A 23,954-nucleotide genomic window follows, 5' to 3' on the forward strand; every position below is an offset into this window, starting at 1 on the left:
AATAACAGGGATATTAAGAAGCCCACCAGCATAAAAAAAATTTGAGTGTCAAAACCTCTATGAAATCTTCTATTTAAATTGTGTGCATGCTTCTCCATGGAGATGAGGCTTTCATTTTCTCGCAGGTGCTCCGAGCCGTTCCAGCCGCGCTCAGAAAGCCCTGGGGGGCAGCCCCAGCCCCGCAGGATGTTTACATAGTAAGTCAAAAGGCACCGAGTTGCCATGTGGGAAACTCCGCTCTCCCTCCAGCCCAAGACAACCACCCTGCTGCGCCAATGCCGAGGAGCACTTGCAATGGCTCTTGGCGCCGTTATTCCTCAAACGCCCCTCGGGAAGCGGGAATCAACGCGGGTCCCGCAGGTGAGCGGCGGGCAGCACTGCCTCCGCATGCCCACGGCACGGCACCGCAAGCTCCGAGCCCAGCCCGCAGGGCACCGCAGCGCTCCGACCCGGCGCGGGGGGCTTACCTTCCGCACCCCACCGAAGCCGTGCTCCGCAGCCACTCGCTCGGCCTCCGCCTGGCCCCCGCCGCGCAGCTCCACCAAGAAATGGTTGGTGTAGACGGCTCCGCGGGTCGGGGCGCCGAGGAAGTGCAGGAGGAGGAGAAGGAGGAGGGGGGCCCGGAGCACCGGCGGCCCCGGCGGCATGGCCCCGCGCTGCGCGCCCGCGGAGACAGCCCGCCGGGCGGGCGTGCGAGAGGGGAAGCGCCCAAAAGATGGGAGGGGAGGAGGGTGGGGAAGAAAAAAAAATTAACACAAACGAGAGCGGCAGAGGCGAGAGGAAAGCTGCGCGGAGAGGACCGGCCGGGCGGCGCGGATGTGCGCTCCGAGGGGCAGCAGGCGCCGAGGGGGAGGGGGGGGCCGCGCCACGCTGCCAATCATGGGGGGAGGATCGCCTCGGCCCCCGCGGCTCCTGGAGCACTCCACACGCCTCGCCAGCACCCCACCCACGCCTAGCTCCCACCTTCCACACCCAGTCCTGCCCCTACAAAGCCGCACCCCCCGGCTGCACACGCCAACTCCCTCCTACCTCCAGCCGAGCCCGGCCCAAAGCTCTCCCGCTGCTCCTCCCGGGGGGGCTGAGGGGGAAGGTCGCCGAGGAGAGGTGGACACCCCTGAGATGGTGGCTGTAGGGATGGGAGAGCGAACGACTTTGGAGACACCCTCACCGCTGGAGCCAGCACTCAGCTTCTCTCTTTGACACAGTGAACGCAAAATATCTGGAGTTTCCCCCAGAACCAGAACCCTGCACCAGCAGCTCACAGGGCTATCGGCAACCTGTCCTTTGTCCTTCTTTTTACAAAAAGCAAAGGGGCAGGGAGGTGGTTGAGCAGTGATAGGGGAAAGCCTCAGGCCCAGGGCTCCTCACTCGGCACTGACTCCCCGTTTCTGCTGCCAGGATGTTCAAGAGTGTGACAATTGATAAAAGATTCGTGTTAATCACAAAAGCATTAGGATTTGCATAAACCAGAATACTAAGCTCTGAAGTGAAGCATGGACACTAGATAAAGGAAATTATATGATTAAATAATTCTGTTTAAAATCACCTTGTTATGTTATATTATGTTGTATTATGTTACATTACATTATGTTACATTATGTTTTTCAAATAAGTTGTATCGGCTACCAGCTTGCGAGATCGGACTTCCCAAAAAGCCCTTCCTACCTTTGTCTAATCAATACTGCCTATCCCAAAAACCTGACTCCCAGAACTTCTCTGGGGGTTATCTACAAAGACCAGACCTCCAGAACTTCCCTGGTGGTCATCTACAAGGACCGGATGGCTATCTGTGACTAATTATCACCCAAAGGCTTTGTGAATTTGTGAACAACGAGAACCCACAGTATAAGAAGAGGCTGCAAACCAAGGTTCGGTGGAGCGTGGAGTGGGCGGTGACCCCTCACGTTCCCCAGCGCCCTGCTCGCTCTTTCTATATCAAATAAAGCAATCCAAAATTCTGCTGAATATCGAGACTTTTGTCTCTCATTTATAACAGGAGCACACAGGTGTCCCGGCTCCCTGAGCAATTCCCAGGCAGTTTGAGGGGATGACTGGCAAGAAAGTGCCTGGGTCTTCTCTGCGCTGAGACAGCCAAGGATTGTGAGCACTCCGGGCCCTGGTGGGATTGCAGAGGTAGCAGCACCGAAAAAGAACGGGAGCTCGGTTCTGTGAGTAACCTGCCATCTGCGAAAACATGATTGGAAAGGAGCAGTACAGGTTACGCAAGTTTATGGCAAAGTATAGTTTGGCTTTTTCCCACAGGAGTATCTGTTAATTTGTCATACCAAAGGTTAATCCTTTGATGGATCCCTGAATGATCCACTGGGAAAGACTTGGGACACAGAAAGTACAATCATCTTTAAAACAAACAAAATTATAGATTTACTGGAATCTTTTCTGCAAATGGTCAAATGGACTACAGATGTTAAGTAAATCAGGGAAAACAAAGGAAAACATCGAAAATCACAAATAAGACTCTTCTTCCATTATCTTAAAATGCTTTAGAGAACAACAGAAGACCTGACCACATCATTATGAATCCAAATGAGCATTGGTTTGTCATGACAAATTATTGATTTCCTTCCTCTGGATAAAAGAAATCCCTATTCAAACAGAAAGGAAATGGCATCTTGAAGCCTAACTCAAAGCCCAGTTACATCAACAGAGGTGTTGTAAATGGATGACTGATGTTGAAAAAATATCAAACATGAGGGAAAGGTAAAACATAAGAAATGGCACAGCAGAGAAGGAAAACAGCTTTGCAGTCTCATTAAGAGATTAGTATTAGTGTTGGTAGAATTCAGCTTTTAGATGTGTGTTCTAAGAAGAGAGAGTTATTAAAAACAACTTTATATATTATTTCTTTAAAACAAATTGTTTGTTTTTATCAATAGTCAGCAACACCTCTCCTTACAATATCTTTCCAGTATTAAAGCATTTCCAGGTAACTTGGGGCCTGTGAGCTTCTGGATTAGTAATACCTACTGGTGACTACTTGACAGCCAGTTGAGGCCCTACTGGTTTCCACCTACAGCTGTTCCTTGGTATCAGAAAAAAAAGGAAAACAAAAGTAGAGGAAAGGCATTTTCTCTATTTTAAATTCCTGTATATAGGTTTTTCTTTTCCCAGAGGTCTTCCCTCGGTTGACACACCTCTTTTTATTGCCAGTCCATAGAAAGAAGAACATCAATAACAAAGGCAATGGAGCAGCCCTCCTGGCTCCCTCTAACCAGCAAGGCAAGATCCTGCACATATTCAGATAACACAGGTCTGGGTGAGGGCTGTTACTAAATCATTTGCTCTTCATATTCTGACAGCCCCAGCTGTCACCTGTCAGTTCTGCTCTGCAGGCTGGTGCCACTAAAGGGACATTGCCAACAAGGGAACATCCACTGCTTGTAAACCTTACAATGACAAGATCTGATGGCTTTGTCTATATGATGTTAAAAAATAATAACATTTTTTAACGGATTAGTTTAGGAAAGACTGGTTTAAGAAGTAAAATTTAAACACCAAGAATAGAAAACTCCATCAAAAGCAGCAATTTAAATAAAACCAGTCATTGTGTTGATAACTACACAAGTTTAAGACTAGACAGGACCACTGGGATTTCTAACATAGTACTTTATGTTAACTGTAGGGCTTATTGGCATTAATTCTTGCATCTGGCTGTAGTCCTTTTCTTCCTTAATATACAAATGCTGAATTAACAGTCAAGACTGATCTTTTACAGCCATTGGGGAAATGTTCCAATGACTGCTTACAGTCATTTGTAAAAAGTTGTATCTCTGCCTCTCTTTAAAATGCTGATCAGTCCTACATTGACTTCTGGGCTTTTTTCTTATTATGATTTTTAAAAATTATAATAATGGAACTTTCGTGAATTTTTTTTTCATGCTGAACTATTATTTTCTCCCAGATGAGTCTTAAGATTGTGATGATAGACATAGAGTTAACATAGACATTCCCTTGAATGTCTTCCTGTAAGGCATATTTTCCATCCCTTCAACCATTCCCATAAATCTTTTTACTCCTTGAATTATGAACTGTAGCTGCATCAGATATTTTTTCAGCAGAGGTCAGGCCAGTGTTAAATGGATGTTACATCACAATTCTATTCTTCCCGGGTACCCAGTCTTCCACCAGCTGAGGATTTCATTCAGCTCTGTGCTGTCGAGTCTCCCTGATGTGCAGCAATGCTAATGCTGACTCGCAGACTTCTCATCCTCCCTGAGCCCTCTTCATGCCTGCTGCTCTCTAGGATTGTATCCTGCATGGTCAACAATCTTTGTAGCTAGATATTTATTACTCTACTTGGTCAAAATACACCTAATTTACCTGCATGAAGTTTTCCAAAGCTTTCCAAAGTACAGAGATCACTTAGCATTAATCTCTTTTATACTTTATGTCTTTCTTCTTTAACCTACTCACTTTATTAAGAATGAGTTTATATTGATGTACTGGATTAGCAAGATTTTACAGAGAGAATTTCTTGTCTCCAGTCCTTTGGAATCTCTGCAGAATCAAATCAACTTCAGCAATGTTTCCCAGTTTGTAATTGTACTTAAGAACCTAGTATTTATTCGGTTTTTAGTCTGTGTCATAAAGGCCATTTTGATTGACGTGCCACACAATACTAAGGGTCTCCAGACACAAACAATACCATAGATACAACTACAATTTTTTTCAATTTCGTCACGTAGTCCAGTAAAAGAGACTAAGGTTCCCCCATAAATTCCGGCTTGTCTAACAGAAGGCAAATAAATGACAGTACTAGTTTTACCAGTGAAAACTACAAGAGTGCTTAGAAAAAAGGATATAAAATTAGCTTTAAAATTCCAAATGGATTGCTGACTACATTTTTAAGCAACCATTAAACTACTACAATTATTTTACAACATGTAATTGGCTTTTGCTATGAGGTCACTGAAGTACTAACTTTAAAGGAGATGTTTCTTTCCCTGGGGGCTGCACAGGATGCTGCCATGCCAAGAGACCAGTGTGTCAGAGGAAGTTACAAGAACTCATTTCCTTGCTGTGGAAGTAAACAGAATCCTAAGTCCATTGCTTTCATCTTTAATCATTCATCCTAGCAGATGCATGTGCAGTAGTGTTCTGAAGAGCTGGAAACAGAATATTGCAATAATTAGATTTCATGTTATGAGAGAACAAAACACATAAGCATCCTTTGGCACAACTCCAAGTCTCCCTTAAACCTATCTTTCTGAAGCTGTGAAGTGAGTATATATGCTTTAAGTGGACTCTGGAGCAGGGTGAAAGATAATACCTACATTTAGAGGAACAGAAATGGGATTTAAAAGGCTTGAGAAGAGATTTCCAAAGAAAGGAATTGGATGCATAGTTAAGAAGGCCACAACTGACAGAAAGTGAAACAGTATCATTTGACAATTTTATTTAGGACAGGGAATAAACAGACTAATATGAATAAAAGCAAGAATTATAGAATATAGAGGAATATAAAGCTTATATTGTCTTTGTATCAAGAGCACAGGGCAACCTGCATAACTGAATATACAGAATGAAAAGAATGGGGTGAAATGCTATGAGGGAATGCCATAGAAGTTGAGCTGAAAAATTCCCTGCTGAGTTGGCCCACTACAGCTACAGGATCAAAGTCACTTCAACAGTACATCTGTTTGTTAGTATTGCTGTGGATCATCTTATGGCAGTGTAAAAAAGCAAGTTTTGATAATGAGAAGCATAGGTAGGAGCAAAGCAAAGCAGAAACCATGGTAAATGAGTTCAGAGAGCATGGCTACCCTCTGCTTTGGGCTGAATTGGCAATCAGCCATGACTGTCTTAAAGAGGATTTTCCTAAAACACATCTAGGCCATTTTAGTACAATGATGAAAAGATGGATGTATGAGTTACTACAGCAAAGCCAAGCATGATGAAGCCAAGCAACAGCAGTTTTTCTGTGCGGAGGTTCTAGTTAAAGAGCTTGGGATACATTTTTCTTAGACGACTTCAAAGTAATTTTCCCTATTTAAAAATACTTCCCTAACCATTTTAATTGTTTCATACTATCAAAACATTTTATTACAAATTATACAAATATACAAATATATTAACAATGGCAGCATTATTTATAGGCACATGGCTCCTGATCTGTTGCATGATATGTTAAATGTTGTTACTGAAGAGAGAGGGCTACAGCAGGGACTCCTTCTATATCTAAAATATGTGAGCCTAGGAAGGTTAGCAGTCACCAGGCACAGGAATTATGACCAAGGATAAAATATTTTGTGCCATCACCATGTGAAACTGCATGGATCTTTCAAAGTTAAAAGACATTTGGAAACTGGGAGCCTATTCCACAGCTTCTAGTTACATAAACTTTAAGTTGCAGCTTCTAGTTATATAAACTTTTCAATACACGTTTATCTGTGCAAGTGTTATACTGCCAGAGTGAACATGTACTAATTTAGTGACATGATAATGCAGATAGTAAATAGTTTTCAGCATCCATTGCCTGCAGGCCAGAGAGCTGTGCAAAGAGAACAGGAGAAGGAAAGGTGTAATTACCTCTTCAAGCAGTTTGGGTATTCATTGATTTATTACTCCCAGACATAAAGACCAGCGGGGCAGGATACTTGACAGGGAAGTGAAAGCTATTGAGATAACCAGTGAGCATAATCTCCTATACTTACTTAATGAGGGTACAATCCAAAATCAACAGAGAAAAATAGCTTAGAGGTAAAATATAAATTTACAAAACAGAAAAATAAAGCCCTTGAAAGAACGTTTGAGGTTAGGTCCATGCTGAAAGCCTCAAGAGACTATGGCATGTACATGTCTGTTTGTAAAATAGGAATATGATTATCCATGCAACAGAAGTTGTTTCCTGAATCCGACTCTTAGCCACTGCTTAATATCCACGTAGACAAATGTTCAGCTTAGGCAGCTATGGCAAAGAGGTACTAAAAGTAATGAAAATATTTTAAATATTTTATTTTAAAAGGATATGCTTACCACTTTTGCCAGACTTCTTTGCTTTTTCTGCTTCTGAGTCTATGCTGAAGATAATCTGGAAAAAAATGTCTGGGCAAATTATCTTAGAGAACTAGAATTGCTCGATGGAGTCAGTTTGGAGCAGATGGTCTCACTCAGATTTTAGAAGATAACAATGGGTGAGAGAAGGCTTCTAAGCAAGACCTGGAAATACTAGCATTAAAAAAAAGCCAAAACAAAACCAAAAGCCAACAACAGACTTAGGGAAAAGGGTACAAGAAATCCAAGGTAAAAAGATGTCTGTTGACTATGGAAACGATTGGGTGAAGGAAATTACTGGATATGTGGAGTTAGGGACAGAGATCACGCATCGAAAAGAAAAAGATTGAAAGTGGAATTCAAAACAAACATCAAAAGATCCAGAAAGTTGCTCTCCAAGAAGTCCACCCACACAGGTGATGAAAGTTTCATCAATTACTAACTAATCTAACTTTGCTTCAGGAAGGTCCCAACTATGTCTCAAACAAATTACAGAAAGGCTGAGAAATAGAATGCAGTAATTACAGTTTGTTCAACTTTCTGATCCCTTGCAACTCTTCATATCCTTGACAGAGAGGAATGGGTGACAACAAATAGGTGGGGGATAAATAACAATGAGTTCTTCAACTTTGGTAGCACACTAATAGTGAACATTTGGCTCAAACAACAAAACAAAACAGCTGTCCCCCAAAATGCAATTTATTGCAATCATAACTCACATGTTGACAGTTCCAGGACAACTTTTTGGGATGTTTGATTCCTAATAAAAAAATGTTTAAAAGTCATGTATTTACTGTTTCCTTTTCATTTTGGACTTCATTCATTCAAACATGTTATGCTCCCCACAGAGAGTTTGATAATTTTTATTTTAGCAGTTAACAATCATCTATATGAAACATGATACATTTATAGAATTTTTTTCATTTCCATGCATTAAAATATCAGGCTTTGCTTCCAACAAAAAATAACAACTCAGAAGAAAATCCATAATCCATTTTTTAGCACTTGATTTTAAAGAAAAACCGAGAGGAAAAATCACAGAAAAGTAACTTATAAAGGCAAGACTGAAAATAAAACAAGAAGTTGTCCCCATCTGAGCTAAAAGCTCTCTATGAACAGACTTAATTTGGCATCCATAAATTAGAGATGTGGCACCATATATCCAGATAAATATAGGTTTCTTTCAAGTTTATCTTTGAGATTTCAAGTTTCTAAAAGGCAAATTAAACTCTTCCACTACTAATTTTGTTCTACTTGTTGATAGGAGAATAAGCATACCACAACTTCTTTGTATAAATATCCTTTTGCTGGAACTTTCAAAGTTTCTGTATTTTCTGTTGTAAATTAAAGCCTTGCAGCCCATCGAAAAGTACAGGAAAATACAAGTAAATGATCTCCACCATCTCTGCTGGGCAGCTTTGATCAACTTTCTCACAATTCAGCTGCCAAGTGCTACCAGAGTTAAGGTGCTTGGTTAATGACTGAGGTGAATTAATCTGTGATCTTCCTATTACCAATTTCACACACCTACAGTTCATCTCTCCCCCTGGAAAGGACTACAGACCAGCAGCTTTTCCCTCATGTCAGCAGGAATTAAAAGAAAATCCACAAAATAGTTTAAAGCATCACACCAAAATATCAGTTTTAAGTTAATAGATGTTTACCCTTGTTGAGATCCATTTCTTTCAGGATCTCTGCATAGCTTCCTCTCCAGTTTTGTCATATTTGGGTGCCTCATTCCCAGCCTCTGCCTAAAAGCCTTTTCCTAGAAACTAGTGGTGTTTACATGGCAAGATTGAAGTCAGGTTGCCACCACCCCAGCTTTCTGTCACCAGTTGTGCCACAAAAAGCTGTTTGCTAGAGGTTAGCAATGGGAAAAGCAAAGGGAGAAATGAAAACTCGGCTTTTTCCTTTCATCTTGCATCTGGTGTAATGATTACTGAGACTGTTTGGACAAAGAAACTTAATTCCACTCCGAGGTTCTGAAGTGCTTGTGCTGTAGACAACAGCAATAAACAACTTTTTGTAAAGAAAAGTGGGGGATTTTCTAAAAGCCAGGCCATACACAGCCCACTGAAATTCAGTGGGAGATAGATAACAAAGCTGTCTATTCTTTGAAATTCTCCTCTGGTAGAAATAATTTTGTCTGGATTTTTAGCATGAAAACAAACACATCTGTTCCACTACCTTTATTTCTGTAGTGCTGTCCTTTTCCAAATCATTAAGAAGTGTAAACATATTGTCACACTAAGCAGTATCATGGCTTCCTAAACAATTCACGAAAAAGCCACTACAAATTCTGAATTTAAAAAGCAAATTTTCAGTAAGAAAGAAAAACAACCCAAGTTAATCACTAGTAAAAAGCATGACTTGGCCCCTAAACACCTCTCTTACCATCACTCTGTTCACAAAGAAATGCATTACCTGATACTATTTCTTCTGTGAAATAACTATAATGAGCACAACATAAGCATGTGCAGGCTGTGCTCTAGAGTTCATTTCAAAGCTACTACAAGAACTTGGTGTTTGGCTACATCTTTATTTCACTAGTAGAAAGTAAAGAAGCCTCAAGGAACAGATGAGAATGCAGGTATTCAATAAACACCTTAATATGGGAAAACTAAAATTTTTTTTTCTGTATGGTTTGGGTGTCATTTTTGTTTTCTTTTTACTTTGCTACATGACCAAATTTCAAAAAGGGAGAACCTATTTCCCATCAAAACAACCATGCTGGCTTCAAGGTGGGGGGGCCTTTCAAGAGACTTCTTAATAATTTTTAGTCCTTTGCAATCCTTATTTCTAGATTGGTGCAGAGCTGCACCAGTGACTAAAAGAAATAAAAGGTCCCATTTTAAGACAGGTTTGCCCTTTGTATACATATCTTACCCACTATATATGATAAGACACTGGTCTTGGCTCTGCCAAGACCACTTTTTACTTTTTTTAAAAAATGAAAGACAGAGAGCATCTGGCTCTCCAAATGTACATTGCTGTTTTGCCTAAAGGCTTGTTTTGGTGGGTTCTTTTAGTCATATCCTGTTCAGGTTACTCTCAGGAGCCATCTCTTGAAACATGGTGATACCTTCCATGAAAAAATTAAGCAGAAGGATCACCAACATCATGAAGGGTATAATGAGACAAAAATAGTCTCAGTGGGAAGTATATCAATTCTGTCTTCTTATGGAAATGCATAATGTAGTCCTAATAATTTCTCATTGCTAAAAGGTGACAGTAATGCCCTGCAGATATTGAAGACCTGTTTGTATGACTAGAAAATACAAAAATTAAAAGAAATTTGGGAAAAAAAAGGAAACAACTAGAAAAATGAGTACTGAGAAAGGAAAAGGAAAGTCTGCAATGTTCTATTTCCTATGCAACAATCATGGATCTTATCAAATCATTGTATCTTTGTATAGACTCCTCTGTGTGATCACTGCCAAACTGTGGGACAAAGTATGTCCTTATATTAAACTTATTAAACTGACACAGGCTGAACAACACTGAAGAAGGATTTTTTTTTTTTTTTTTTTTTTTTTTTTTTTAGTAAGGAACAGATGGTCACTTTATTCAAGTAGCTGTTGTGGGGGGAAAAATGATTCACAATCAGGCATCAAAGGCTAAAAATGGTGAAATTCAGATGCACACCCTCCTGCTAAGTAGTGGTATCAGCATCCAGCCACTAACTGATCTAAGACAGGAGAAGTGAAGTGAGAAGGCTCCTCCTGGTCAGCTCTCCCTGCTGCTTTCAGTGAGATTTAATTTCAGGAGATTTAATTTTAGCACTAGGTGGCATTGCTCTAAATCCTTCAGTGCCTCTTTCCTGAGCTCTTTACTGCATGGGTAATGCTCTAACAGCTGGTGAAATACACAGGCTTCACTGAGGTGACACCAGCCATGCTGCTCAAAATGTGCTCAACGAGTCAGGCAATCTACAAGAGATTTTGTTCTGACTTTAGTCTCAACTCTTCTGTTTACTGCTGTAGAAATAAGAACAGTCAATAACTTATGAACTTAATGTTCAGTTTCTCCTGCTGAAAGACTCAGCTACCTCAAAGCTTCTACAAAAAAATGCTAACACACTGGTGTTCCTCACCTTTACAGTCACCCTCAAAAATCTTTCTACCATGGTTATAGCTCATCTTCCTGTGTTACACGACAGCTGTAATGCCAGGGCTTTTTATAAATTCACTGCACTACTAGGTTGACTCATGGGCATGTGGAATTTGAAAATTTTTTTTTTTAATGTTTTAATTTTTTTACTAGAACTATTGAATTGTATGTGAAAGCCATTAATGGAAAGTCTAGCAGCATAACAGGAGTAAAAAGCATGGATCTCTAAATGTGAATAAATTTTTCAAGAGCATGGAACTTATACAAGCTCTCAAAAGCTCCATTTTCAAACAACCTTAGCAAAATGTGTCCCTAATTAAATTTTGAAAACTCCTGAAATCACATTCTGACTTCACCAACCAAATCTTAGGTACTGTGTCTGAGGCTTATGACCCAATGTACAGTAGTACCATATCCTGAGGAGAGTTTAAAGCCTCAAGGAGATAAAGTTTAGCCAAGTCCAGAAACGGAATGCTAAAATCCCATAGCCTGTAACTGCCTAAAACATAGACTGGTTAAAAAGACTGTTTATGCACTTCATATTCAGGAGTCACTGGATGAAAAGTAAAGCAGGGTCTTGGAAAAGTGATTCAAGCCTAGAACACATCACTCTCACCTGAAAATCTCAGGCACCAGATAAATCATGACTCATCCAGTTTTACCTTTCCAAGAGGACAAGTGAGGACATTCAGCCCCTCACACAAGAAATTCATGCATGTTTTCTATCTTAACCACCTCATCTTCAGTTCTATTGCTTGATTTTCTCTTCCTTTCCAAGACAAACACTTAAATAAAATATATTCTGAGGCCCAGGTGACACTGTCTGCTTTACTGATTTGACAGGGTAATTTGTATTTACCCCTGTTTCAACAAATCAACTCAATTAAATCAGCAGCAATGACCCTTCGTATTTTCCTGAGCTACACCAAGAAGTCAGAACAGCACTGTGACAAGTGTTCCTTCTGTTGAATAGATTTTATCCTGGGGATGAGGTGATTTGTAACACTGAACATCACTGAGTTTTAGCAGAAATACATTCCAGCTTCTTTTAAACCATTTCAAGGCAAAGACAGAGTACTGTTTAGTAGAGGAAAACAAGACAGTCAAACAAAAAGTAACAATTTTCACTTTCGTACTCCATGGAGTTTATTTCCAAAAGTGAAAGAATTTATATAAAACAAGCTTTATCTCCTTTACATTCTACCTTATGTGCCCTCTCATGCCAACAAGCATGCACACAAGCAACTCCAGCTCTGAGGAGCAAGACACAGCCTCATAGAAGGGGGTCAAGAAGTCTTTCCCCACTGTCTGATCCAATACAGCCTGAGCTTCATTCACCAGGTTCTCCAACAATTGCCTCAAGTCTTTGTAATTGGGCAGGTGGAACCATTCAGTCAGATTGATAACACTCAGGCTTCCAAAGCGCTTGAGCTCTAGGGATAGAAACAGCTCAGCACTAAGGTAATTATTGTCTCTATTTACAAAGGCCTTGAATATGTACTGGGATAAAAAATAAAAAGGAATACATCTTTCAGCTCTTTAACTGAATCAGTTTAGATAAAAATCGGTGAACTTCTCTTATTCTGGCTTTCATGAAGATGTATGTAAATCAATTTCTGAACCCTTCAGAAGGAGCAGGAGGAGCTGTGTGCTGTGCGCTCAGCCCATGGCACATGCCAGTGTGCTCCTTGTTTGGGAGACACCACTGATGTCCTGATACAACAATCCTCCTTCTCTCCCTTCATTACTGAAACAAATTCCTTGATAGGTACAGCTGGGAAACAGCCCCTCCTTCATAAAGGACAAAAGGTTTTATTTGTTTGGGGATGTTCTTTTTGTTTTTCACTTTTCACTTCCATCCAATCACATAAATGACAGCCGTGGATTAGCATCTCATTTCCACTCCTGTTACCTTGCAAGTACCACTTCTTCCTGAAGTAGCCCAGTGCAGTTGGACCGGTGTATTCATTTGTTGTACTTTGAAAATCACACATTGAATCACGGTGGTTAAGAGGTGACTATCACAGCTTGGCACTTCTGTATAGACCTAGGTTAAGTGTATCCATTATACCATTGGGGGACAATTAAGCAGTCTGTTAATAATAGTAAAACTGAACAGTGATTGCTAGTAATATATTAGTCATCTTAATAAAAGTATCCACATACCCATGATAAAGGATGGTCCTGACAAAAGGATTTAGAAAAGAAAACCTATGTGGTGGTTGCATATCACCAAAGGGTTAAACACATGAATTCAGAGACTGAATTCCCTCAATTCCAGTGTGACATTCACCTACATAATGGGGATATATATATATAAATTAAAGATATCTAATTTAATCAGACATCCAGTATTGAAACACTTGCATTAAATTTTATGAGGAAACACAAGGAGACACATTGGTTCTCTCCAGAAGGAACTGACTGGAATCTACAAAGATTCTAATTTTTTTGGCAGAGAAACAATCTTTTCCTTCTCAAGAACAGAGTATTTTTTTTATCCTTGGCTTCTTCAGCTGCCTGTTTAAGTTATGGCATTTCTCTTCTCAGGAAGTGATTCTGTTTGTTTCTGTAACATCCCTCATGAGAGACTCAACAGGGCTGAGCACTGAAAGGAAAGGTCACCAGCAAATCAAAGCAGGAGCGGGCTGTGAGCTGGCACTCACAACAGCAGGTGAAGGATATCTTTGTGGCTACAGGCACATGGGCTTATTGCAGCTTTCTTGACCTCCAAGGATTTGGCTACGATGTCAGATCTGAATTTCTTTTATTGAATGTCCAAAGGGAAGTCAAGCAAATGCTAGGAGGGAGAATGACTTCTGGAAAGAAGGCATAAAAATCATACGAACTACTCACACATGTCTAAAGGAAATTATATCTTAAAATCAGTGTTTGTAGCAAGGCTAAAAAGCATCCGAAATTGAAGTACTTATTAGCTATTTTTCTGCTGATAGGCATTGGTAATTGTTAGTTACCTAACATTTCTGACAAAAGCAGGCTTTCTCTTAGTCAAGAATTTTATTAGTTGTGCTGGGAATATTTGGAATAACATAAATAATTCTGGTCACTCAGATTCAAGAAAGATTGAGATTGCTGCTGGTGTTATAAAAACCAATTAAGACAGCCATGGGAACCAAGAGTCAGCCCAAACATTGCAAAGTCCAGCTGGATCAAAACAGAAGAGAAGGGATAGGGCTGCTCTGAAAAACACGATTACAGAATCACACATCTAAGGGAAAGCACTGGCAAAGAAGAGGCATTTAAGACTAGGCACATTATTGTTATGAAAACATATCCTTCTGGCAGGATAACACCTGTACATTTTGTACTTAACTTTACCAGTTCTGACTACATTAAATCAACAATGAGTGAGGGCAAAAATCCAAAAATATATGGCAAGAATATCTTGACCTGACCTTCTCTACAAAACAGTACAGAAGAAACTGAGCTGCAGCTGCCCTTCTGAACTGCCTGGGATCAGTCAGGATCCATGTGTTGATCTTCTCCTTTCTCAGAGCCCAGGGGTGTCTGGAAGATGCAATGGTTTTAAGGGCTCAAGAAGCTTAAGCCCTGCTCCCATTTGGAAGTGGCAAGGGTTATTACACCCTAGAAGTTGGTCTCTGCATGCTGCCCGGGAAAATGTAGAGATGGAATTAATTAAGAAAAAGTGGCAAAGTTGTCTGAAGAAAGAATGTACGAGACTGAGGGAAAGGAAAAACACAGAGGACAGAAGGTAGCGGGAATGCAGAAGAGAATGAAGAAGGCAAAGAAGTGAAAGATTGATAAACCAATGAAAATTTAGAAAAGAAAAATGTTTGGAAAGAGACACATAGGGAAGAGATGGAGCCAAAATATGTCCAAAGCCCATGTGAGAAAGCCACTGGGAGAAACTGCTATGGGAGATGTAAAAACTGAGCAAACGTGTGAACAAAAATGCATATTTCTGTCATGGCAAACAAGAAGCCTCCTGTTTGCCTCCTTCCAGGCAGCTTCCCCGTGAGAGTTTCCATTTCTGGTACAGCTCAGTGTTCATCTCCAGATGTATTGATTCTAATATTTGACATAGTATCTTGCAAAGCAACTAACACCAGCTCTAAATAATCTGCTAATGCAGGCTGGAAAGCAGCACCTTTTCAGCACAGCATCGTCACAGTATGCCCTTAAGATTCTGCAAACAAATCCAACTGGTGAACAGTTACCAATTTACTATACAGTTTCCTGGAGCCACAGTAAGGTTCAACCCACCTACTAGATTCACCACACAAATTCCTGAGAGGTCACTTGAATTACACTTAGTCTTCGCTGGAATATGAAAATGTTGAGGTGTGAAATGCCTCCATCCCTTAAAATAAAACTAAATTACTTCATTCCTGGAAAAGGAAAGGTGCTGCTTCAGCTCCATCAGACAGCACAACTTCTGCTGAAATCAACAGAAATCTCACCGATGCAATGGAGGCAGAACAGATTGCAATTCTGCACTGTTTTTATTTGCTAGTAGTCATCTCAGACATGCAGACTGTGCTCCAGAGTGTGCTTGCACACAATCCTGGTGCAACAGTGCACTGTGCTGCTTCTACAGCAGGATTGCTTATATGAACAGAATAAAGCTGCAAATTTACTATTCATAAACTTTCAACACTTACTCGCTTCTGGCTTCCAAAAGTTGCCAAAGAACCAGACAGAAGCTATACCTTCTTTTGTGAAATGATAGAATAGTGCTAGTCTTCCCAGCTGCAGAGCTGTAAAAAGATGATCACTGTCAGACATATCCTTTCTGACAATATTTTTACAGGAGGAAATCAGTGAGAGTATATATAATTCAAGGTCACTTCCCTAAAGATGGTAGTTGAAAACAGGTAGGTTTTGGGTTTTTTTAAAGCACACAAAAATCCTCAGGAGTACACAGCTTCTTTTATAAGATAAGCTGTCCCTACCTCAAAAAAACCTGTGTAAGGGTCCATTCAGACCAAATCATTCCTGGGGTATCTACAACAATCCATTTGCACACACTGTGACTCTCTTCTAGCAGTCATCCCTTTCTCTTGCTATTCCATTGCTAGGGGAACACCACCCAAACTCAGGTGTCACTTCTTAGTAAACCTTTAATCTAGTGCATCTTTAGTCACTAATTTGTTAATACTTTGTTAATACTTTGTTAATTTATTACTCAGGATTACAGGGACACTCAAGCCCCAACTACCTCTGCCTGATACTGCTCTGCTGCTTGTATGTGAAGGGCTACTAGGACATGTTTCAGAAACAGCTGTTTGAAATAAAGAGAGCATTGAGATATACCTGCAGATGCTACTGGCTCAGTATTCCTGGGCACTTCCTGGGGCTGAGATGGTCTTTATCCATGGTCATAATGAAAGTAAACTAAAGAATTTTGAAATTTGGCTTGCTATTTTTGGAAGACCTAACACTATGACAAACAAAATTCATATGTGTACCTTATAAAAACAAACATATATATACCTTATAAGGTAAATATGTGTAGCTTATAAAAATTAAAAAAAATATATAATTTGTAGAAGTTTTAAAACTTACATAGATAATTTCTGTCCTTCTCAGTTTTTTAATCTCAATTATGAGTAATCTACAAAAAGTGCATTATAGAATTAGGTTCCTAATGCATTATGGTACTCAAGCAGCTTGTCTTTGCAGAGGACCAAGGATATCAGTGACAGCAAAAATACTCTCTAAGTTATAAATATTTGTATAAGAACAAATTTAATTTAGAAACCAGAGCACATACTTTTGCAGAGATAGAACAGAAACAGTAGGCAGGTAGTCTTTTTACCTTGAAACACACTATGTCCTCATTTCTATGTGATCTTTCAGTCTTACAGCTCACTTACTTACCTTTTCCCCTCTGGCACTGCAGAGAAAAGAGCATGTGTCCCAGTGTTAATAGCAAGAAAAACATCATGAGGATGGGGTGGAGTCCTAACAGTAAGTATTCAAATCTGGGTTTAAGGTCCCGAAACAGATTAAATTCACCACTCATTTTGGCTGCAGGATTCTTTTCACTGTTCATTTAAGTGCTACACTGCATTTACACATGCAACTAACACTGAAAGCTTTCAGACACCTTTCTCAGAAGAGATACCATGAATAAGGAAGGAAGCTGACTCCAGAACTCAAGTCAAAGATAATACCTGGGGAGAGCTGGGACCACTAGTGGCTCTACCACAGGGTGAACAGTGACCATGTGCCACTGTCAGACATGTCATGCACCCACCACCATTAAGGTACCGTTTATATAAGAAAGGTTAATGACATGTGAAATGCTAGAAAACAAAGTGCAAAACTTTGTGTAGAGGAAAAAAAAGCTGAACCATTTCAGTGGCCTTTAATGTTTATGCCTTAGAATTTGAGACTTCGCACACAGAAGCAGGTATTTGACATTTTCCTCTTCAGAGATTAGCACTTACAGGTATTGATTTAAACTAGGATTTATATCATGACTACCATTTTTATGAAGGGAATAATAAGAGAGATTAGCAAGAAATTGTCAGGCACACTATCCTTATTCAGCTGCAAACTGCTTTCATCCTAAGCCTGCAGGTTTGTCAATAAAGGCAAAATGTTCATAACTGAGATAGCAGGAAAAGAGCATTCAGCCCAATTTTGAATACAAATAGCCATAGAGAAAGGGTACCATAAGAGAGCTTTTTATATTTTCTTGTTAACCTGGAATAGATTCATAATTCATGCTCATCTTAAATCTTATTATCTGCTCTGGATTAAAGTTCCTTCTCAAGCACCAAGTTCTCCCCACACTCTTTAAAGGACTTGGGATCCATCTGAGCATGTCAGAAGGCTGCCAGGCAAACTTCTTATACCCAAGTCCCTTGCTGGACATAGTCTCAAGTAATGTGCATCACTTTTTTAACCCATGAGTCTTCCTTTGGAAAAAAAAAATTAAAACCACAATATATAAGGAAAAATCCTACCCAGATTTGTGTCAATGCAACCTGAGGACTGAATACATTATTAAGAAAGATTTTCTGTTGAAAAAGTAGAAATAAAAGCTTTGGTCCTTTTGATTCAGCACACACTTTGCTCTCAGTGAAATTTTCTCAGATGTCTTTCAACTTGCCTTGTCCATCCTAATTTTGCCTACTTGGCAGTTGTGGAAATGTTTGCTACAGTCAGGTGTATTCTAATAACAAAGAATAAAAATTGAAGAGAAAATATATTACATTTGCTGCCTCTCTTCTAGTTACCCAACCCCTAAATTAAAAGCAGGAAAATAGGTGCCTCATCCACTGCTCAGGTCTGCTTGGAAATTGGTTACCTGTTTAACCTGCACCATAAGATTTAAATTATTATTAGTTACAAAGCATCAGAGGTTCTTGCCACTGAATAAAATGAATTAATATTTACAAGAGTTATATTTTTCTTGATAAGGTTTTGTAGGCATAGCCCTATATCAATGGTGCCATGATAAGACAGACCTGCTTCTGTTAAGGTTAGGTTCAGGCAACAAGTAAGTTGTTTTTCTAAGAAAAGCAAAACAGAAAGAAAAAGAAAACCAAAAGCTTCTGGAAGAGGATGAACAAAAAACCCCCACCCATATGTTTTGTTTATTGTAGAAGTGCTGTACTGTTAGACCACATTTTAAAATACTAGATTGGACTTTGAAAACAGGCTAATATAGCAAACCAGCCAGACCCTCTATAGACTTAATCTAGCGGGGGAAAATGTGAACATGCTTGCACTCCTGATTTCTTACATGTTTTGTCAGAAAGTATTAAGAGACGGAAGGCAACACTTTTTCAATAGCCAAACAGTAGCAAAATTGTCAGCCCTCAGTGATTTACAGTATGTTAGAAATCATCCTTGCTTTTGCCTTGCCCACTCACAAAACAGTTGTCTGGCACCTGTGATCAACTACACTTTTTTACTCACTTGACAGAAGCATTTACTTAGGATTAAAAACCAAAACCCCCAAGTCATGAAAACAGAGAGTCTAATAAGGGACAAGTTGAACTGTAGTTTTGATTACAGCTGGCCAGAAATATTCAAATAAAAAAAAATCCTCACAAAATTGAAAGATAAAAGAAGTGTGGGGTTAGGAGGGGGAAATGTTCCACCTCTATATAGCAACATGCTATGAAACAGAAAGGAAAACTGGACAGCATACTGAGGAACAACAGGAAACACCCAGAAGGATCCCAAAAAGTACTGCTCCTTGAGTCCTCACTCTCTAATAGCCAGTTATTAGTACTGACACCAATGAATTCTCCACAACCAGAAACCATCCAAACGTTTTGAACCTCAAACTTGGCAAAAATCTCTTCCAGAATAGACAGGGCTTTCTTCCTGAAATAGGAGAGGCTGAAAGAGCTATTCTGTCTTGAATATCTAGAAAGCATCTGAACATCATCTTTTAATCCCACAGCACTGCAGTTTCTGAGCCATCCCAAGAGGGAGAATTCACATATGCCAACACTTGTCATATACAGTTGTATATTTACCAAATCTTGTAAAATATAGGTGTCTATCTCCCTTTGTTTGGGAAAGATATAACACCAATATTTTTCTTGTGCCCTGTTCCTGCCACGGGGAGGGTGCTGAGCAGTACCATTTCCACATCCTTCTTGGAGCATTCTACTGCATTTTTTCCAATCTCATCTAAAATGTCCTTAAGTTAAAGTTTCTTGAGCTTCCCTTTTCACACACACTCTTCCCAGGAATGGATGACTGTACTTCAGTGTTTGCATTTCAATTATTGCCCTCCATCACCAACTCTGCATGCTCTCTGCTATTTGATAAAAATGCACTTGTTTTCCTGTTGTGCACAACAACTTTTAGTTAATATACCCCCAGACCAGAGAAGCCATCAATGAGATATTAATTTGTTGCGCTGCTTGTGTTATAGCTCCTAGCTGGGCAAACTAAAAGGTCCTCTATCACAGGACCAGGTTTGTTACACTTCACTGCATGTGTTACTCTGAGTCATCAAAACATTTGATGTCTCTGAACAACATCAAAATATCCAAGTCAAGCAGGAAGGGCTAACAAAAAAAATCAAAAAGCTGAATGCTGGCTCACACTGCCTCATATGATTAAAGAGAAGTAGAGATTGAGCAAAAAAAGCCCTAGAGTCCGTGACATTGATGTTGTGCAGAAAGTTGTATCTACAGAGATGCTCAAGCTGCTTCCACTTGGGAGTCTTGTGTCTTTCTCACTATGGGAGATAAAGCAATCAACCTACAGCCTGTGTGCCTTGGCCAGCCCAAGAAATGAAGGAGGAGATAAGCAGAAATTTTATCATACCTAAAATTTATGACATCTGAGGTTTTTGCCAAAGGAGCCAATTTGAGCAGAGCAGGTTTTAAGGCAAAACACAAGCTGACAATCAGAACAATGGGATTTTACTTCTATCCTGGTCCATGCAGAAAAAAAGACATTTTCTTTTCCTGTTTCTTTACTTATCTCTTTGTCTGCTCTATCCACTTAAACAAAAATGCTTTGTGCTTGCAAATTGGCATCCTGATAATGAATAACACTAGAAGTGCAGCATGCTATAAATAAGCATGTTATCAAAATTGTATTTGTTTGGGAGGCCACTTCACACACTGGGTCAGAGAAGTCATTCCTGCCATGCTTCACAATAAAAGCCGTTCCACAGGAAGTTTCCTTTCTTGCTGTGTTGGCCAGAGCAGATCTGACAGAGAGGAAATCAGAGGTATCAGGGGTCAAAGCCCAATCCAAAATTTGAATCCTTCCTTCATTTAAACAGAGAACCCAATCACCTATAAAATATCTCATTAAAGCACATTCAATTTAAATTAAAGATTCCATTCCTACGCTAGCTATCCAATCCTAATATCAGATTTGGTCTATTCTGAGCAAAAAGGGTCTCTCCAAACAATATTGAGAAATTTTTAAAGGAGGAGGGCTGGGTATATTTCCAAGTAGGTTTTGCATTTACCAAGTTCTTCCCCAAATAAGGCCTACACGAGAACAAAATCGTGCTTAAACTAGCATTTTTAATTTCTTCTTCAATATAGGCAGAAATTATTAAATAAAATGAAGGAACAAAGAGTAGCTAAGGAGTAGCCCCTCATGCTGTCACTTGAGGCATGTACAATGCAGCCAGGCAGCAATCTGTAGTGAGCACAAAACACATTTAGAAACACTTTGACTCTCTCCTGCAATCACTCAAGAGCTCAGGAAACCTCTTTATTTAATAAAATAAAAAATTTTATCCGGGAAATAGTACACTGACCAAGCCCAAACATAACATTATCTCCTAGCAGTGACAAGCTAAGATGAGCATTTTTCTCAGTTTGCCTTAAGTAGCCTTAGAAATCTCTTATAATTTGATAAATCATTAAGAAAGGCAGGTAAAAGTGCATATTGGTCTATTGCATGCATATGTCTCAATATATTTTTAAAATACACATCGTTGTTAATTCTTACCATTTTTTGAGACTGCCAAAGCAAAGAGAAGGTGGAAAATCTCTGCTTAATATGTTAATCATGGGGGGGTTATCAGTGTTGCACCATGAAAGAAACTTCACTTTTTATACATACCTCTTCTTTTAGATCTGGCTCATTTCTTGATATGCCACAAAATGGTAAGTCAATACATTTTGGACTAAATTTAGTACCCACATTATTGAAGTAAATTAATCTATAAAGAAAAATAAGACCTACTAAAAAGATGGGTTGAAAAATATGCAAAAGTGCATTAAACAATTTACCCAGCTCATTAACAATCTTGCAAGACTGGTAGTGGAAACCTGAATTAGACTCAAAATACATTCTCTCTCTCAGCTGTAAGCCTGGATACATCACCAGAGCAGAACATATTGAATTTAAAGATAATCTGATCTAGGCTTTGCTGTCCCTCTCTAAGGACCAAGAACTCTATGATATTTGGAAATGGCAGCTAGTTACACACCATGCATTTTTCAGTAGCATCTATTTAAAATTGGTATCATTACATGAATGATACTCACTGCTTGAGGAGATCTTTGCCTGCTCTAGTTTGTTATTTTTTCTTTACAAATAATTGTATAGCATAAAGTTCTGACTAGCATACATTTATGAACTTGAGTGTCAGTGTGCTGCTATTTTCACAGGACAACTGCCATTACAAAAAAAAAAATCAAAACCTCAGCTCATATTCTTATGCAACTTACCTTCACAAAACAATTGGTTTCATGGAGCAAACATCAGCAGCTGCATTATCAAATAACATGAAGACTGTGATGGATGAATAATAAAAAAAATGGATCTGTTTGTAAGAAGAAAGAGATGGAAATAAATTAATCTTTGCAGTTCCTCTTCAGAACATCAAATCTGACTAATGAAAGATCTTCCAGCTGCACACACAGACAGAATTTGTTTTAATGAGACCATGTAAATGCACCCAAAAGCACTAGAAAAGGGATTTTACCTTGTAGATTGGAGAATTTGGTATTTAGCCCAAAATTCTTTTAAAATGCAACTTTTTTTTTATTCATACCTTTGTTTTATTCAAACATCAGACATAGTGTAACCTGCAGAGAGGAAAATAAAATTAATTACTCTAAATGCACTAAAATGTAATAAAAATGCAGTATTACCTAATCTATACATATTTCAGAGCTAACACAAAAAGTCTTTTCAATGCATCCTGTAGAAAAAGATGTTTCAGCTCCTTGCCCTTGCTATGAGAGTTTAGCCTAAATTGCTGGCCTCTTTAAAAGCTGTCAGTTCTAAAAAGCAGAAGAATACTTCAGAAGATGAGTCACTGGATATCTTGACATATCCTGAGAAAATCAAAATACTTAACAATGACCCTTCTCCTTTACTCATTGTGAACTTATCTTTTTAGCCAAGGATTCATTTCAGTCTATTGATAACTTGTTAGCTATCAATCCTGCTTGAGTATTTCTAGCTAAAAACAACCAAAATATTGATTTGACAATGAACAAATCCATCTAACAAAGCTTGCATGAAATGAACTTGTTTCCTTTTGCTCACTGAACCATGACTGATGCTTTCGCTGACCACATAAGATTTTAGCTATTATTCTAAGCAAATGAAATAAAAATAGAAGCAGCCATTAAGAGATTATGCTACTGTATAATTCTTGTTTCCAGTTCTTTCTACATATATAAGTGTAAATTGTGTAAATTCTTCATGGTACTCCAATCAAGCTGAATTAAAATGTTTTTTAAATATAATTTTTTGCTATATAAGCTTGTCTCATTAAAAATTCAGAAAGTGAGAAACAACCTTTTGACTATGAGCTAAAATAGTGCTGATACTGCGTTTTGAAAGCCAGGCAGATTGTACTCTCACAATGCTTATTTTTACAAATGAAAGAAAAAGGTGATCAGAATTCAGTACATATATCTAGAATCTCCAAAGAAGAACTTACAAGAAATAATAAGGTATCAAGCTGGCCTAACAAAAATCTCTCATGCCCCAAACAGAGCAGCATTGCATGCAGTTGAAGGTGCAAAAATGGCAGAAAAGGATCCTTCTGTACAATAGCTGATTAGTGGGACAGTTTTGACAACAGAACAAAGGGAATTAAAAATAATTATCACCTCCAGGAAGATATTTCTTATATATCACCATTTAACCTGGTTATGAGGATGTGCAGTGGGTTTGCAAACCTTGGTGAACTGAAGCACTGTTCTGTACAAACAGCTTTTTCATTTCCTAGCTAAGAGCGCCTAGTAATTGTTCCAGGACTCCTTTTCATTCCTTTGTTGACATTTTGAGATTACTAAAATTTTGTGAAAGTATCCAGCATATGAGTTTTCACATTGCTACAGTAAGTCCCATGTCTATTCAAATACATCAAGTTCCTCAAAGCTTTG

The 23,954-nt window shown here is 39.1% G+C and overlaps 1 protein-coding gene across 3 annotated transcripts in view; it reads right to left on the reverse strand.

The window, feature by feature from the left end:
- The window catches only part of PCSK2 (proprotein convertase subtilisin/kexin type 2), a 139,352-nt gene extending 116,688 nt beyond the window's left edge, over window positions 1–22,664 (reverse strand). Inside the window, exons 1-2 of one of the 3 annotated variants that reach the window (XM_088160994.1) lie at window positions 22,607–22,664; window positions 22,281–22,375 (exon numbers count right to left, since the gene is read on the reverse strand). Coding sequence is in view for 1 of the 3 variants with exons in the window: in XM_014892609.2 (XP_014748095.1) it covers window positions 468–647 (180 nt within the window). In the remaining 2 variants the exon portion in view is untranslated. Of the gene's footprint in view, window positions 1–467; window positions 940–22,280; window positions 22,376–22,606 lie in introns of those variants that run through there. The other 2 variants (XM_014892609.2, XM_088160993.1) reach the window with 2 other exon arrangements.
- Between the last annotated feature and the right edge of the window lie 1,290 nt (window positions 22,665–23,954).

The sequence above is a fragment of the Sturnus vulgaris genome, chromosome 3 (assembly GCF_052056855.1).
Source record: "Sturnus vulgaris isolate bStuVul1 chromosome 3, bStuVul1.hap1, whole genome shotgun sequence".
NCBI classification, from domain to species: domain Eukaryota; kingdom Metazoa; phylum Chordata; class Aves; order Passeriformes; family Sturnidae; genus Sturnus; species Sturnus vulgaris.